The sequence below is a fragment of the Prorops nasuta genome, unplaced genomic scaffold, assembly GCF_024137725.1.
Source record: "Prorops nasuta isolate Cenicafe-Biocafe unplaced genomic scaffold, Cenicafe_Pnas_1.2 PNAS00020, whole genome shotgun sequence".
Lineage (NCBI taxonomy): Eukaryota > Metazoa > Arthropoda > Insecta > Hymenoptera > Bethylidae > Prorops > Prorops nasuta.
In genome coordinates, this window is record NW_027116817.1 from 1,937,546 (window position 1) to 1,955,322 (window position 17,777).

The 17,777-nt window shown below is 31.3% G+C and overlaps 1 protein-coding gene across 6 annotated transcripts in view; it reads left to right on the forward strand.

Annotated features, from left to right (window-relative positions):
* The window catches only part of atl (atlastin GTPase), a 202,578-nt gene that overhangs the window by 50,864 nt on the left and 133,937 nt on the right, over positions 1-17,777 (forward strand). For 3 of the 6 annotated variants that reach the window (XR_010823805.1, XM_066739260.1, XM_066739259.1), the window contains exon 3: positions 17,250-17,400. The exons of 2 other annotated variants lie outside the window; for them this stretch is intronic. Coding sequence is in view for 3 of the 4 variants with exons in the window: in XM_066739260.1 (XP_066595357.1) it covers positions 17,250-17,400 (151 nt within the window). In the remaining variant the exon portion in view is untranslated. Of the gene's footprint in view, positions 1-13,041; positions 13,067-17,249; positions 17,401-17,777 lie in introns of those variants that run through there. One more of the 6 variants, XM_066739264.1, reaches the window with a different exon arrangement.

Consider the following 17,777-nt stretch of genomic DNA (forward strand, 5'->3'; position numbering starts at 1 on the left):
GGGATTCTTCCTTAACTAATACACCTTTGATTGAACCTCTTAGATATATATTTTTTAAAACAATTAAAAAAATTATTAACAATAAATTATGAAGAAAATACAAATGTTTTAAAAAAACTTAATATTTTACATAATGTTTGGGATATTTCTATTTTTTTAGGTTTATGCAAAGCGGCTTTGCATAAGTTAATGAATTTTTTTCGGTAGATCTGTTTCAGATGATTCTATTGACATCCACGCTGCATGGTGATTTTTTTTAGCATCCACAGTTTAAGATACCATTACTCTATTAATAATAAATATTAAAAGAAAAAGAAAGTATCGTTGTTTATAGTTTTTATGGTGAACAATAACCATGCAAATTACAAATTAATTTCTCGAATAATTTCTAAAAAAAAATCCTTTATAAAAAGTGTTTTACATGTACTTGCCACCTTAAAACAGCGAATAGAGTGCAAAATGTATGTACATTGAATCTAAACCTCTCGATAAGTTTAATTTTTAAACGGTTTGTTATATATAACATACATTTCGTCGCCATTATCGTTACTACTGTTTGAACCGCGGTATGTTTCTTATCGATAAATTCATCAAGGGTCCCTACTCCCTAATAGAAATTTCTTATTGTTTATCCAGAGCCGAGATTGGGGCAAGCTCTTGCTTTAGTCCGACCCACAAGTCAGGCAACCGAATTTAGACCTGGTCGGATATATAGCGACTCGGCGAGTCCGAGCCACTTGAAATAATTAAATTCACCCTGATCAGGCAAAACGGACTTGAGTCTGATCTTACAATTTAGATCTACCTCTGATCCAGTAAACTGAATTACGTATTTATTTAGGGAAAAAGAATTTTTTCACAATTTTCCATTTTTTTATATCCTACATATTACATATGCTTGCAATTATTTTTAACAATCTTTCAATTTACTACTCGCGTAAAAAAAGTACGGAATGACAAATAGTTTTTTCAGGCTCTTTACCAAAAGTCATAATTATGCTGAAAGAGATGTTGTGTCGCTTGATAATATCCCATACTATATTCCTATACTATTTCCTATACCATATCTCATGTTATCAAGAGACACGGTAGTGTCTCGACGGCAAGTACAATGACCGGCAGAAATGGCGTCCCTTGATGCGTTTAGGAACCGCATTTTAGGATCCTTCACTGTATACTCTATTCTGCTAGGCGGAGATAGGGGAATGGAACGCGATAACTATAGTAGTTAGTTTATCTCGCTCTAAATGCGTGAGTGCGAGAGAGAGAGCTTTATACGGCATAGCAGGGCAAGCCAGGCGTCCCGAGGCTTATTTCTATCTGTGCCATTGCCTATGGCTATCTCTCTCGCTCGGTAAGAATCATTCGTCCGTCCTTGTTTAGGTCAGTTCTACGCCAATGGATACTCTCTAAAGAAGATTTTCTCAGGCAACACCATTGAAGACTGCGATTACAGCGGGGATTTTAAAATACTGTGCACCTGTCACTGTCAAACGTCAGTATGAAAGATTATTGTCGCTTACAGCGTTTGGTGCAATTAACATTATAAGTCTGGATTATTATGTGATATTCTGTAGTGCACATATATATATACATATGTTAATTTACTTTTAATTTTTTAAACCAATAAGTTATTGGCATTATAGAAGCCGTGTCTGACTAACTGCCCTTTTCAGGGCAAAATAAACTTTTCAAAATATGTTTGGAAGCAGTAGCAATGCTTCCAAATAATTAACAAAAAGAAAAGATAGTAATGCTTTTAAAACGAAAAAAAAAAATATCTCCCGCGGGATTCGAACCACTGACAAAAGCGCTCTAACTAATCTTCGAGGCAAGCGACCTAGCCACTGAGCCACGAACTCTTCATGACCATTGATCAAGATTTCTTCAATGTAAATGATATTTTAAACTGAAGGATATTGAGATATATTATTATTAATGTGTAACGATTATAAAAATATTTCTCTACTAATAATTAGTTAAGTGTGCGCGTTTAGGATATTATTCTATACATGTTAAAATTTAAAAGAAATAACTCTTCTTAGTCTGATTAATAAACGAGTGAATTTTATTAATTAAAATTATGTTATATTTACAAGAAAGTTTACATAAGTGGAAACCAGTATATTCTTATATTTAAATGAGTTTCTTCTATAATGCCAATAACTTATTGGTTTAAAAAATTAAAAGTAAATTAACATATGTATATATATATGTGCATTACAGAATATCACATAATAATCCAGACTTATAATGTTAATTGCACTAAACGCTGTAAGCGACAATAATCTTTCATACTGACGTTTGACAGTGACAGGTGCACAGTATTTTAAAATCCCCGCTGTAATCGCAGTCTTCAATGGTGTCGCCTGAGAAAATCTTCTTTAGAGAGTATCCATTGGCGTAGAACTGACCTAAACAAGGACGGACGAATGATTCTTACCGAGCGAGAGAGATAGCCATAGGCAATGGCACAGATAGAAATAAGCCTCGGGACGCCTGGCTTGCCCTGCTATGCCGTATAAAGCTCTCTCTCTCGCACTCACGCATTTAGAGCGAGATAAACTAACTACTATAGTTATCGCGTTCCATTCCCCTATCTCCGCCTAGCAGAATAGAGTATACAGTGAAGGATCCTAAAATGCGGTTCCTAAACGCATCAAGGGACGCCATTTCTGCCGGTCATTGTACATAAAAGTAGAAAAAGTCATGCCTATACCGCCGTCGAGGCACTACTCTCTTATACAGCTAGTTGGGGCGTCCCAATTTTCAAACCGATTTTTTTCTGCGAATAATCCATTGCCATTATTTAAGTACAGCTTTTTTTAAAATGGTCTTGTAAAAGCTTTCATTTGTGCCTAAGAACATCAAAATCGGTTCACGCAATCCAGAGATCTCATACTGTGTTAGCTACACTGCAGGCCAAAAGTTTAGGACCACTTGGTAAAATTGTCAAAAAGACAGGCTCTCCTTTAAGTGCGTATAGTTTGGCAACCCTAAGAGGTAGAACAAATTTAAGGATATCGTCGTGAAGTTTATTAAATTCCGCGTCCTACTACATTGATTTGACCTGACAAAATCTAATTGCTGCCTGTGTTAAAGGAGAGGAACATGAAAACATTTTTGATGTCTCTTTATTTATGGATATCACATTTTATTTCTTTGCATCGCTCATAATAATTGTCTGAGGCATTTGAAATTCAAATAGGTGAAAGCTTGAATCTTTAGCTTTCATTCAAGTCCAAAAACGTTTATAAATTTTTATTAGGTCCGCAGTTATTTGATAATTAATGAAGCAGTATACGGCCAGCATTTTATCCGTAAAACATCTGCTCGCTAAGTTCTTGAAACAAATTCAGGTCGGTATAAATTATGGGAGCCAAAAGGGTGAACCACGTTTAACTTTTCTTTAATTTGATTAACTACTATTCTACGGTTTCAAATAAATCAATGAAAGCTTAAATACAATTAACATATTTATACTTTTATTGATTGAATTGGAACACGTAGTGTTGTTAATAATCAAAATAAAAAAAAAATTAAAAGTGGTACCTGTTTGGCACTCATAGTTTATACCGACCTGCATTTGTTCTTAGAGCTGAGCGAACAAATGTTTTGCGGATAAAATGCTGGTCGCGCACTGCTCGACTAATTTTCAAGTAACTGCGGACCAAATAACAATTCATATATGTTTTTGGTCTTAAATGAAAGCTTAAGTTTCAAGCTTTCACGTACTTGAGTTTCAACTTCGTAAGACTATTACTATACCCGATGCAAGTCATTGAAATTTGATATCCATAAATGAAGAGATATCAAAAATTTTACGTTATCTCTCACCTTTAATACAGACACCCATTAGATTTTTTTAGGTAAAATCAATGTAGTAAGACACGTAATTTAATAAGCTTCACGACGATGTCCTTAAGTTTGTTCTACCTCTTAGGGTTGCCAAACTACACGCACTTAAAGAAGAGCCTGTCTTTTTGACAATTTTATCAAGTGGTCCTAAACTTTTGGCCTGCAGTGTATATATTTTTACTGTAGCAAAAGTTAAAATTTCTAAAAAATAATAGTAATACAACAAAGTTACTTGCCGGGCCCATAAAGTTCATACCTAAGTGGCTATCTTACAACACAAGCGTTGGTTCTCATAATTTCAAAATGTGGCTATTTAATGCCATTGCATACAACGGGCCTGGCAAGTAACTTTGTTGTATTACTATTATTTTTCAGAAATTTTAACTTTTGCTATATACAGTAAAAATATATACTTGCCTAACATTTGGATTTCATTTTTTTTTTTAATTCGAATATTTTATTTTATTATATTATTCATGCTAGACGATTAATGTACTTGCCGCCTTTTTTTACAAGCGAAGCTTGTTTTTTGTGGGATTTTAATTTCTTTAAACTGTAAAGTTTGAAGCCTATTAAATTCGGAGTAGGTCAGTATAAGTTTCATTGCAGATCGCGGTTCTCTTAAAATATTTCTATAAGATAGACAGTAAAGATACATGTGAGTATATAGCGTCAAGAATGTCAACAATATTGCTTTAAGTTATCAACGAATTTCGACTCACTTCTCTGTTGAAAAAATATGATAAAGAGAGTGCGATCCTTAATAAAATTTATACTAACCTGTTCAGAATTTAGTAGGCTACAAGACTGTACAGTTGAAAAAAAATGAAGAAAATTTCCTATGGTAGAAAAAAGTCAGCCGACAATACGAAAACGTAATTTTGTCATTCAATGCTCTGTCTTCGTTGTTTAAAAAGAAAAGGCTTAAGCAGGGCGCGATCTCTGATTAAAGTATCACCATTCTCATCAGAATTTCAAACTGTATAAGGCTGTAATGGTGAAAAAAAATAAACAAATTTCCTACTGCTTGAAAATTTTAGCGGAAAGTTGAAAAAAAAGTTTTTTCTTATGTACAGCTGTTTTCTGTTGAAAAAATGTGATAAAGAGAGCGCCATCCCTCACAAAACTATCATCATTCTCTTCAGAATTTCAAACTCTATAAAACTGTATTGACGAAAAAAATTAAAAAAGTTTCTTGCTATATTTTATAATAGCCGTGAATAATTCGTTAGTGAGAACTATCCATGACAGTAAAAATAACTAAATAAAATCGATTTTGTTAATTAATATGGTATCTATGATGTCTTTTTAGACCAATTTAAGCTTTTAATTCGTTTGAAGATCGAAATATAATGCTTTTAGCAAAATTGTATATGAGCAATGGTGCTCAACTTGTCTCCGAAACTGTCGGCTTTCTTCGGTGTCATTTGATGATGCTAAATGTGACATTTGGAATCAAAAGATTACTTTGTTTGAACAGGACAGTTTACATAAGGATAAATTATTTTTTTATTGATATGTGCATCTTTTGTAGCACATTGTACACAGCTATAGAAGCCGCCGTGCCCTTTTACGCAATTTATAAATAGTCTCGCAGGAGTATGTATAGCGTATAATAGTTTTAATTTTAAATTCATATTTTTGTAATGCAATAACCAAACCATTTTTTATTAAATTTGATGACTTTCACAAAATCTATAATAATAAACAATTTGGATTGGTTTGTTTTGAATCTGCATAATATAGATAGCAATCAGAAATAATTTTGAATTATACTTTTTATTATAAATTAGATCAAGAACTACTTATTTGAATTATTCAAAATCGTCAACCATCTATATTTATTAATATATTTGATATTTTATTCTTTATGTATAATATTTCGAATTTGATTGCATAAGTTTTTGTCTACACTATTATATGTATGAAATCCAGCAGAATTTTTCCAACTACTTATAGTTTAATATCATACGTTGATGATCTAGGTGTACTTAATATTATTGCTCACATTTTACGGAACTCACTATGGCTATTATTTCTTTGTATTTGTAATAATATTCCACAGCTTTTCTTGTTAATGTAGGTTTATGTCATATTACCCACTTTTTAATTTGTTTTAAAAATGATTATGTAGAATCTGGTCTATATCATCCGTTTATTCTTCTAAATGTGCAATTTCGCCCACAATTTCGAACGAAGCTGATGAATTTTTACTTGCTGAAAACGTTTACGAGTATTATTTACGAAAATTAATTGTTTCTAAACTATACTTTTAATTAACAATAAAAAAATACTACACGTTTTCATTCGCGGATATTATTGTAAATGTTTAAATAAATGAAATATGTATATTGTCAACAAAAAGTATATCAAAATTTTATATATAATCCAAAATGTTTATATTAAATATAACTCACTTATTATTAAATCAATATTTTTGTGAAAAATATTGTCCATTTCTTCTTCCAAATGTACTTGTGAGATATTTGACCCGGTAAGGTTTCCAAAGCAGAAGTCAAGAAAAGTTGAAGGATAGTAGAATAGGAAATAGACTGCGCAACCGAAGTGGTATACACAGATGGGTTATTTGTAAATTAAGGAATACAGGGTCTCGGAATCGTATAATGATACGATAGTGCTACGAGTATTGAATAAAGAAAACGATATATAGGAACTGTTCCTAGCTTCGAGTAATCGAGAGGACGAACTGGCGCGACTCGCGGAATTATATACTATACAAGTAAAATTTGACTAGTGAGAACACTCCGTGAGATGGCTATCTGGCGACATTTGTCAAAAAATGGGGAGTTTGGAACAAAGACGGAGAGTGCGCTGGAGCGAGGCGGCCCAAGAATTCCGAACCGCTCATACCAACAGACCTCCAATCAGCGTTGCCAAGTCCGCCATGTTGGAAGATACTACGCTGTATAGTTTGTTGGCGAGAATTGAATATACCACGCAAAATGTATAGTAAGTGTGATTCACAGAGAAGAAACGAAGTATAGTGTTTTAGGTATAATAAGCTCTCAGTGCTTTCGGACGTGTTTTGGCTATTAATCTTGCGTCGCGGCGTTGTGTTAGTTGTGTAGTTAGAATCAGAGGGGCGAGGGAATTTCTAGGGAGTTTGTACGTAGCTGTCAAATGGCGCGATTAACCCTCAATTTTATATCATCAACAAAAATAATATTTTCGGAAAACGATTGTGGAAAAGAAGGAAGGATTTTAATAAATAACAGAGAAGACAAAATATATCAGATGAGTATAAATTAATAAAAAAAATGAAAATTATTGTGAATTTTTAAGAAAATATACTTTGTGGTTATTTTTTTTTTGTTACAGTTGAAATCCGGTTATGATGACTTTCAATTAAGGAAAAAAGTAATTACAGACCAATAAATGAAAAAGTATTAATACATTAAGCATTTCTGTACGGCCCAGTCATTTCAATAATTGTGACTTAATGTTATAATAGTGAATGTGTAAGCGATTAGTGCATATACAACAAACTCTTATTGTAAATTTAATAATCTTGTATGACAATGTTTTAATTGCTATTATTTTAAATTAAAGCTAGTTTAATTAACATATTTTTATTTCATCCCTTTCTCAAAATTCTAAACACACATGGTAATTACCTATTCTTGTAGTAGTCATATATTCGTTAAATTACACACAAAATTACAACTGTTTTATATTTGTAAAGCATAGCTGTTTGTTGCAATGATTTTTATTATTCAATGTGAGACAAATCGCATTTTGTTTAGGCAAATGTCTTATTTATCCGCCACATCCTTCCATATCTTATGTAACATTTATTTGCCTTGTTACTTCTTTCTTTTAGTTTTCAAAATATACGATTAATTTTTTGCTATTTTTATATACATTCAGATATAGCTATTCTATTGACTAATTAATCTTATAAATGTCAAGATGATTGGTAAACCATTGTTCTATTAAAGTTGAAGAATGGACACTTGAATTATTTTACTTATAATGTTTGGCATCTCTTCCATAGGATATCTTCTCTTTAAATTTGAGAGGAAGTTGTTCTCCAATACATTTAAGGATACTGCTGAATTTATCTTGCTTTTAGCTTCAAATAATTCACATTTGGATATTCTTCCTCAATATATAATATATATTTTGTTAGTCCTATTTGTTTGTGAAATTTATCTGTTCTAAAACCTTAATTAATCCAGTTACTAGATATATAATATATCATTTTCAAAGAATTGATATCTTTCTATCAATCTTAACAATATCATAATAGATGTAATGAAATATGTATTCTATATTCAAAATAGATATCCATGCGTGTAGTTGGAAAACTATTTAAAGCTGAAAACAAGATGAACTCAGCAGTATACATATACCTTTTAAAGAACTTTATCTTCACAAATATTATCAGAACATATCTCGCAGAAAAGTTGCCAAATTTTAATAGCATCATTCAAATATCCATTTTACAAATTAAACAAGATAATGGTTTAACAATCATTTCAACAATTACAAAAATAATTGCAGATCAGCAGTATTATTAGATCTGTATGTATGTATAAATGATTAGAAAATTAATGTTATATGATATAGACTGGAAGAAAATAGTGCAACGGAGCCAAATAAATGTCGCATAAGATATGGAAGGATGTGGCGGATAAATAAGACATTTACCTAAACAAAATGCAATTTGTCTCACATTGAATAATAAAAATCATTGCAACAAACAGCTATGCTTTACAAATATAAAACAGTTGTAATTTTGTATGTAATTTAACGAATATATGACTACTACAAGAATAGGTAATTATCATGTGTTTAGAATTTTGAGAAAGGGATGAAATAAAAATATGTTAATTAAACTAGCTTTAATTTAAAATAATAGCAATTAAAACATTGTCATACAAGATTATTAAATTTACAATAAGAGTTTGTTGTATATGCACTAATCGCTTACACATTCACTATTATAACATTAAGTCACAATTATTGAAATGACTGGGCCATACAGAGAAGTGCTTCATGTTTTAATACTTTTTCATTTATTAGTCTATAATTACTTTTTTCCTTAATTGAAAGTCATCATAACCGGATTTCAACTGTAACAAAAATAAAATAACCCCAAAGTATATTTTCTTAAAAATTCACAATAATTTTCATTTTTTTTATTAATTTATACTCATCTGATATATTTTGTCTTCTCTGTTAATTATTAAAATCCTTTCTTCTTTTCCACATTCGTTTTCCGAAAATATTATTTTTGTTGATGATATAAAATTGAGGGTTAATCGCGCCATTTGACAGCTACGGATAAACTCCCTAGAAATCCCCTCGCCCCTCTGATTCTAACTTCCCCTCGCCAAGACTCAAGATTAATAGGCAAAACGTAGTATCCCGCAAGGACAGAAACTGTAGCGTAGGATCCCGCAGTGAACAGAAACTATAGCGTAGGATCCCGCAGGGAACAGAAACTGTAGCGTAGTATCCTAAGGATACTACGCTATAGGAAAATTATACTACGGTAGTATAATTATACTACACTTGGCAACGCTGCCTCCAATCTCCAACAATGGCGAGCCTGGGAAATTCGGATAATAGGCGAAATTTTAAGTAAATAAGATCCAACCACTTTTTTGTTAGCACCCTTAATTAAAATGTTATTAGAGCAATTAAAGATTCTCCATCACAATTGACTTTCATTCACACTTCTACGCCCAAATGCACTGATTTTGACTGTTTATTTTGAAGTTTTACTGCTTCAAAAAGAAGAGTAAAAAAAATTCGGGACAAACATTTTCCATTGGTTTCAGGTGTGCTTTTTCGAAAGGTATAGTTTAAATTTGAAAAAAATTACACCTGACTCTTGGATTTAAAAAAAAACTTTAAAAAACATAATTTTTACATTCAGATTTGTTGTTAAATCTTAGTTTTGAAAGACTTCCCGCAAACCAATCAACTTGTGACTAATTTTAGACGTGCACCCGATATCTAAATATAAAAAATACGTTTTTACCAAATTACTTTTTACCTTCGAATAATCCAAAATGGCATCCGAAGTGATAAATTTTGTCGCATATATTTAAACAATTTGTAACGTCACGTTTCACGGCTTGGCCTCGAATAGTGTTTTCACTCCAGGAGATTCCCTAAAAGAATATTTATCGAACGCTATTCGTCCTTGGTTTGCCAGGGGAGGGCAGGGACCAGAAACGGACGACAAGACACACGGAGGTTTGATGGCCAGGAAATATTAAATGAAGTCTCGTTACAATTCTTAATATATAAAAATCACAATTTTATTTCCGCGAACAAAAATGAAGCTATACATAAATTCTATTTCGCATTAACTCAATTCAATTAATTATTTCATCCGATGGCGTTAGTTCTGGGCGCCAGTTCGCTGGAAATTTTCATAATATACCTCCGCGGTTGGCCGGCTGGAGACTCGTCTTATGCGTGGACCAAGACGCTTCGTAAATTTTACTTAGAATAACGGGGAAACGGCTAGGGCAAGGATATTCGAACGGGCTCGCGTCGGGAAAACTTCGAGAAGGCTCTGAGGGACTACACCCCGTCCTACAACGTATTCCTAGAATACAGGGGATCCCTACGCGATTCGCGACCCGTCCATTAGCCCACTGCTCTTACACCGCTCCCGAAAACGTAACCGATCAAAGAATAAACATCCGGATTAAGTAGTCCTCCGCAAGTCGAGGAATTAACATTTAATCGAACGTTAAGGCGACTACCTGATGCCGGACAGAGCTCGAGGAACGAAAAGGAATAAACAAAAAGACAATCAAAAGAAGTCCTGATTCCTCCTACAGAGAAATCAGGTTTACCTGGGAACTAATGCTACTTAGGCCATAGAAAAGAGTCTAGGATACTGCATGCGTCGGTGCGTGTCCTCTACCATCAGGTCGACTGCTACACCTCCTGCTATGCTCTTAATTCCTGCGTGACACTCAGGCACTAACTACGCACTACCATACCCAGAGAAATAACTACAGGGCAATGCCCTTACCGAGATATAAAAATGGACGATGCCAAAAAGAAAGTAGAAAAAAAGCAACACGTCCAGACTCGAAGGTCCCAAAATTTCGAGTGAGTCGGGAGGACAGTGGCACGCGAGATAATTACTGTCGCGCGTGCGCGGATCGACCCTCTATCGACCCGCGATCGAACCTATTACGCGTAATGATCGCGGGGTCGCACAGATGGCGCTTGCCCCTCCCCTTTACAAAAATTAGCAGAAAGAACGGAACATTAGAATATTATCGTGACGAACGTACGCGTCGTTACAATATATATATATATATATATATATATATTTTCTAAACAAGTTAGAGCTTGACTAAACCTCAACATATGTCCGAATAGGTCGGATAAGTTTTTATAAAAAGAGGAACAACGTGTAGAATAGGTCTAACTTATTCCAAGGAGGAATATACACCCAAAGTTAAACAGGATAGAGCCTGTGTAAATTGTGCTAGACTTTCTTCGTCTAGGAGGACTTGATGAAGACGAACGTCTGTCATGACGAAGTTTCCTCTTATTTCGACGATATTTCTTCTCTAACTTTTTCAATCGCTTCAATAATACTATATTATCCAATTCATCAGAAGATTCACTATTATTTGGTGACCTTCTTCTTTTCATTTTCTCTACCACGATGTGACTTCTTTGGCACAAAGAAAAGGAATGAAGATCGAAGTGCAGTCTATCAAAAACGAGCGGTTTTTTTTCTTTAAAAAAGTGATTATATGGCATGAAGAGGGGGTACTATAAATTGATCTTGAGGAGGAGGCGCGTATACAATTACTTTTACTGTCGCAGAAGTTACAATTTCGAAAAAAAAATTGAAACACAATAAAATAATATGCCAGGCCCATAATGTTCGTACCTAAGTCGCTATCTTACAATACAAGTGTTGCTTCTCGTAACCTCATAATGTGACTATTTTATGTCCTTGAGTGCAATGGGCTCGGCAAGTAACTTTTTTAGTTACTATTTTCCTTTCAAAATTTTAACTTTTGCCGCAGTAAAAGTAAATACTTACCTACAATTTAGATTTCAATATTTTTTTTAATTCCAATATTTTATTTTATTATATTAATTACGCTAGAAGATTTAAGTACTTGCCGCCTTTTTTTACAGGCGAAGTTGGGTTTTTGTGAGATCTTATAACGTTTAGTAAAAATATAGGAATTAAAACTAAACAATTGTGTTTTAACTACTTAAATCTAACAAAACATTTTCCAATGTCCTCATCGTTACATAATGTAAAGCTTCAATTCAAGATATTACTTCATTAATCTCTTAAATAAAATACAAAATATTACAATGATGAATTCCTATCATAATTATACTTTTAGAGGCTTTTATCATAGTATTCACCCATTATCATGAGACACGGTAGTGTCTCGACGGCAAGTACATAAAAGTAAGTATAGACGTATCTATACCGCCGTTGAGGCACTACTGTATCTTATACAGCAAGTTTGGCCGTCTCAATTTTTAAATCGATTTTTCTCCGTGAATGATACACTGTCATGATTCAAATAAAGCTTTTCTTAAAATAGTTTTGAACAAGCTTTCATTTAAACCCATGAACAACAAAATCGGTTCACGCAATCCAGAGATATCATACTCAGTTAGCTATATATATATCGAAAATTTAGATTCTTCTCTTTCGTCATTTTCTTCTCCAGCCAGAATGTATGTCTCGGGCAGAAGTTGGCCGCTAAGAGGAAAATGACGTCATTTTTTCTCAGCGTTGCCAACTGGTTAAACTCAACGACAGAACCAGTGTTGTAAACTATCAAATAAAATCGATGTAATCGATATAATTAATCCGGCGACTACTGTTAACTGTCAATTGTAATGTGAGGTTATTTATATTGAATACAGTGAGGTTAATCATTGCTATGTTAGTGAATGTTAAATTTTCAAAATGATAAATGAATTCGAATAATAATCACATAAGGTGTCGACAATTATTAGATAAGTATAACATTATATTTTACAATACTGGATGTTAATATATACTTTGTGATACTTTGTGAAATTTCTTTTTCAGATAAATTTAGATAGAACATTTCTATTTTCATTGCTGAGGATAGTAGAGCTGACTGGATGAAATAAGATTAATATTTACATATTTTCAACACTGAGCCAAGGAGAAGTATACTTTCAACATTTATGTGTACCGGTGATTATCAGAAACATATTAATTAAATTAAATTTTTAAGATATTTGATAAACATATGTTAAACATCCAGGTATGGAAATCATTAACAAAATTCATGTTTAACTTTTTCTTTTCTTTAAACTCATATGGATTTCAACTATCCGATAGGTTAAATCATGTATATGAGCAATTTTCCAGGAGATAATAAAGTTTCTGTTTACTACGATTAGGTAAAAATGAATTTTACATTATAATATGTCTTATATTGTTTGGTATTTGTGAGAAATTGCTTTTTCAGATTAAATTAAGACAGAACATTTTCATTGCCAATTTCATTGTTGATAATAGAACTGACCGGATGAAGTAAGATTAATATTTATATATTTTCAACACTGTGCCAAGGAAAAGTATACTTTCAACATTTATGTGCATCGGTGATTATCAGGAGCATATTATTTAAAAGAAATTGTTAAGATATTTGATAAACATATGCTAAAATTTCAGGTATAGAAGTCATTAACGAAATTCATTTTTAACTTTTTCTTTTCTTGAAACTCATGGACTTCAACTGCCCGATAGGTTATATAACATATAAGAATAATTTTCCATGAGACAATAACAGTTTCTACTTATTATATATACAAACAATTTTCCAGGAGATAATAAAACTTTCTTATTACTACTATTAAAGAAAAGTAGATGAATATTTTCTAATCGTTATTTAATATTCAATTATATTATAAAAAAGTATTAAAACCAAATATTTATCTACGCTTCCCTAATCAGAATAGAAAGAAATTATTATTATCTCGAAAAAAAATTTTCAAATGTAATTTTTTATAAAAATAACATTAAAATTTATAATATAATATGTAATATATTTTTTGGTGCTTAGTGAGATTTTATTTCCGATTGAATTACAATAACGTGTTTATTGTGTCATTGTGCAGGCTTGAGCTGCAATATTTAATAGAAGAAGTCAGAAATGATACCTGTTTACTATAGAAAGAGCTATAATGAAAAGTTAATGTTGAGAGTTAAACCTAAGGAAAAGGTGGAGAAATTAAAAAATTTGGAAGCCAATTTTTAATAGTGAAAAGCTTGCAGGTGATACTTGGCATAATAAACTCTTTGAAATATATAAGTCAATTAAATAATAAATATAATAATAAGATCATCTAGAAATGAGACCATGAAAAGAAGTCATCATTTTAATATGTTCCATGCAGTAGAATATACAGTGAATAATTTTGCGAAACTGAAAGCAGTATATCCACAAAAGAGATGCTTCCATTGCATTAATTTGTATATTTTCTAGTTTATATTAATGAAAAGAAAATGCAAATGGCACTATATAGTTTGCTTGAAAAAGAACCATAATTCATAGTAGATATTGGGAGTAACAGTTAAGAAAAAGGTAAAAAAAAGGGATCAATTTCTAAGCAAATTCTTAAAAGTGAAGGGCTTGTAGGTGATTTCAGGCATAAAATTTTAGAAATATAAATCAAATTGTTAATGAATATTATAATAAAATCATATAAATGTGTAAAGATGATAATAATTCATGATTTCAATCATTTACATGTGATGGGGCATACAATGAATAAATTTAGGAAACTGAAAGATGTACATCTAAGAAGAGATGACGCTTCCATTTCATTAATTTGTGTATTTCCAAGGTTATATTAATGAATATAAAATATAAATGGCACTAGTATACTGGAGAAAATGCCATAATTCAAAGTTGATGTGTAGGGAAATAGCTCAGAAAATGATGGATAAATATGAGTTAATTTTTAAGAAAATCCTTGAGAGCGAAGTGCTTGCAAGAGATTTTGGGCATACAACTTTGGAATTAGAAATCACATAGTTGATGAAAATTATAATAAAATCATGTAGATGTGTAAATATGAAAGGAAATCATGATTTCAATATTTCACATGTAATAGAGCATACAGTGTGTAACTTCAGGAAACTGAAAGCAGTATACCTAAAACACATAGGCTTCCATTGCATTAACTGGTATATATTTTACAGTTTATATTAATGAAAAGAATATACAATGTCACTAGTTTAGCAGGGAAAGAGCCATAATGCAAAGGTGATAGTGAGAGTAACACCTAAGAAAAATATGGATTTAAAGGTAAATTTAGAAACAAATTTTTGAAAGCTAAAGGTTTTAAGGTGATTTTGGGTATAAGATGTTGAAAATATAATTCAAACAATCATTGAATCCTATGTTAAATGCCTCTAAAAGTGTAATTATGATAAGAACTCTTCATTGTAATATTTTGTATTTTATTTAATAGATTAATAAATAAATATCTCGAATAGGAGCTTTACATTATGGAACGATGAGAACATTGGAAAATGTTTTGTTAGATTGAATTAGTTAAAACAATTTTTAGTTTTAATTACTATATTCTTACAAAGCGTTCTAAGATCCCATAAAAAACAAGCTTCGCTTGTAAAAAAAGGACGACAAGTACATAAGTCGTATCTAGCATGATTAAAATATAGCAATATAAAATATTTTAATTAAAAAAAATAGTGAAATCCAAATGTTAAGCAAGTATAAATTTTTACCATAGCGAAAATTGAAATTTGGAAAAAAGTAAATAGTAATAAAAAAATTACTTGCCGGGCCTGTTGTATGCAGTCGTATTAAATAGCCACATTTATAACTTACGAGAAGCAACGCTTATATAGCAAGATAACGACTTACACATGAATATTACGTGCCCGGCAAGTAATTGTTGTATTACTATTTACTTTTTTCCAAATTTCAATTTTCGACATGGTAAAAATTTATACTTGCCTAACATTTGGATTTCACTATTTTTTTAAATTAAAATATTTTATATTACTATATTTTAATTATGCTAGATACGACTTATGTACTTGCCGTCCTTTTTTTACAAGCGAAGCTTGTTTTTTATGGTTTGAATTACATTTCAAAAATTTTATGCCCAAAACTTCCTTAAAGCTCTTCGCTTTCAAAAATTTGCTTCTAAATTTACCCCTAATTCTACCTATTTCTTAGGTGTTACTGTCAATATCTACCTTGCATTATGGCTCTTTCTCTGGCAAACTGTATAGTGCCCCATTTATATTTTCTTTTGATTAATATAAACTGTAAAATTCACCAATCAATACAATGGAAGCATGTCTTTTTTAGATATGTTACTTTCAATTTCCCATATTTATTTACCATATGCTCCAACACATGTAAAATATTAAAGTGATGACTTCTTTTCATTGTTACATTTCTATATAGTTTTATCATTATATTTATTATTTATTTGATTTATATTTCAATGATTTTAAGCCTAAAATCACCTGCAAGTCTTTCACTATCAAGAATTGGCTTCCAAATTTTTTAATCTCTCCACCTTCTCCTTACGTTTAAATCACAGCATTAGCTTTGCATTATGGCTCTTTCTATGGCAAACTGTTATCATTTCTGAATTCCTCTACTTAATATAAACTATGTGAAATATATACCAATTAATTCAATGGAAACCCCTGTTGTTTAAGCATACTGCTTCCAATTTCCTAGATTTTTTCAATAATGTATGCCTTTCACATATTGAAGTGTTGAATTTGAATAAAATGATGGTCCATACACATTTATATTATTTAAACTCCATTTCAATAGTGTTTTTGTTATTTCTAGGCCAATATATCCTGATAGCTTGATTCTCAGCAATGACCAAATAATATGTTTCTATTAATTTAATCTGATAAAAGACATTCGACAAGGTATCACAGAGTACTATATGCCATTTTAAAGTTGTATATTAATATAATTATCTAATTGTTTAGATTAACATTGACCCATTTGCATTAATAAAAATAAAACCTCAATAATTATTTGATGAGGTTAATGGAGACTTATACTAGGCAGTACTATTCTCAGCAGCATGTGACGAAAAATTTTTTTTTAGCTTCACCTGAAAATGACACTGCACTAAATAAACAAAACAGGATTGTCTATTTGTCCAATTGTCTTATGCCAAGTTTGCTGTTCACTAACAATGTTCAAAACTGAAAGATATTTTCTTTTATGTTGTAACTACTATTAAAGGTTGAAATTACAATAATGAAAGTAATATGACAATATTATAATACCTGCATTAACAATCTGAATTCTTTAGTGAAAATAAATATTTGAAAGAATATAAATTATCTCATTTGCTTACAGGCGTTTGACTTTGTACCATCTCCATTTCTTTGCAACCTAACATCCTCGAGACTAAGGATCTGTAATAGTTGGGTGTCTCTTTGTTTCTTTTGTAAAAATCTACTATCGTATAAATTGCTTAAATCCAACTGCTGGACAACTTGCGTTCTAGGTAAATGAAGGTTCTTTGAATGTACCATATTTTTCAAAAAAGGATTATTATAATTTCATCTGAAGTAAATTCTTAAGAAGTGCCACCAAATATATTACATTTTATATTATAAAATTCATTGTTATACTTATAAAAATTTTAAAAGAATTAAATTACTTACCATTAAATCTAAAATTTCTCCAAAAGCTAACTTTACAACAATTATTTTTAGTGTCGATATACCTTGAACATCCATTTAGACAACCTAAAGTTTCTGCATTTTTTGCATACCTTTGTATATAGTCCAATATATCTTTTCCAATTTTCCTTTTTGGCAACGATAAGTTTTACTAAAATTAGGTGAAATTACAAATTTTAATCTGAAAACATAAGACCAC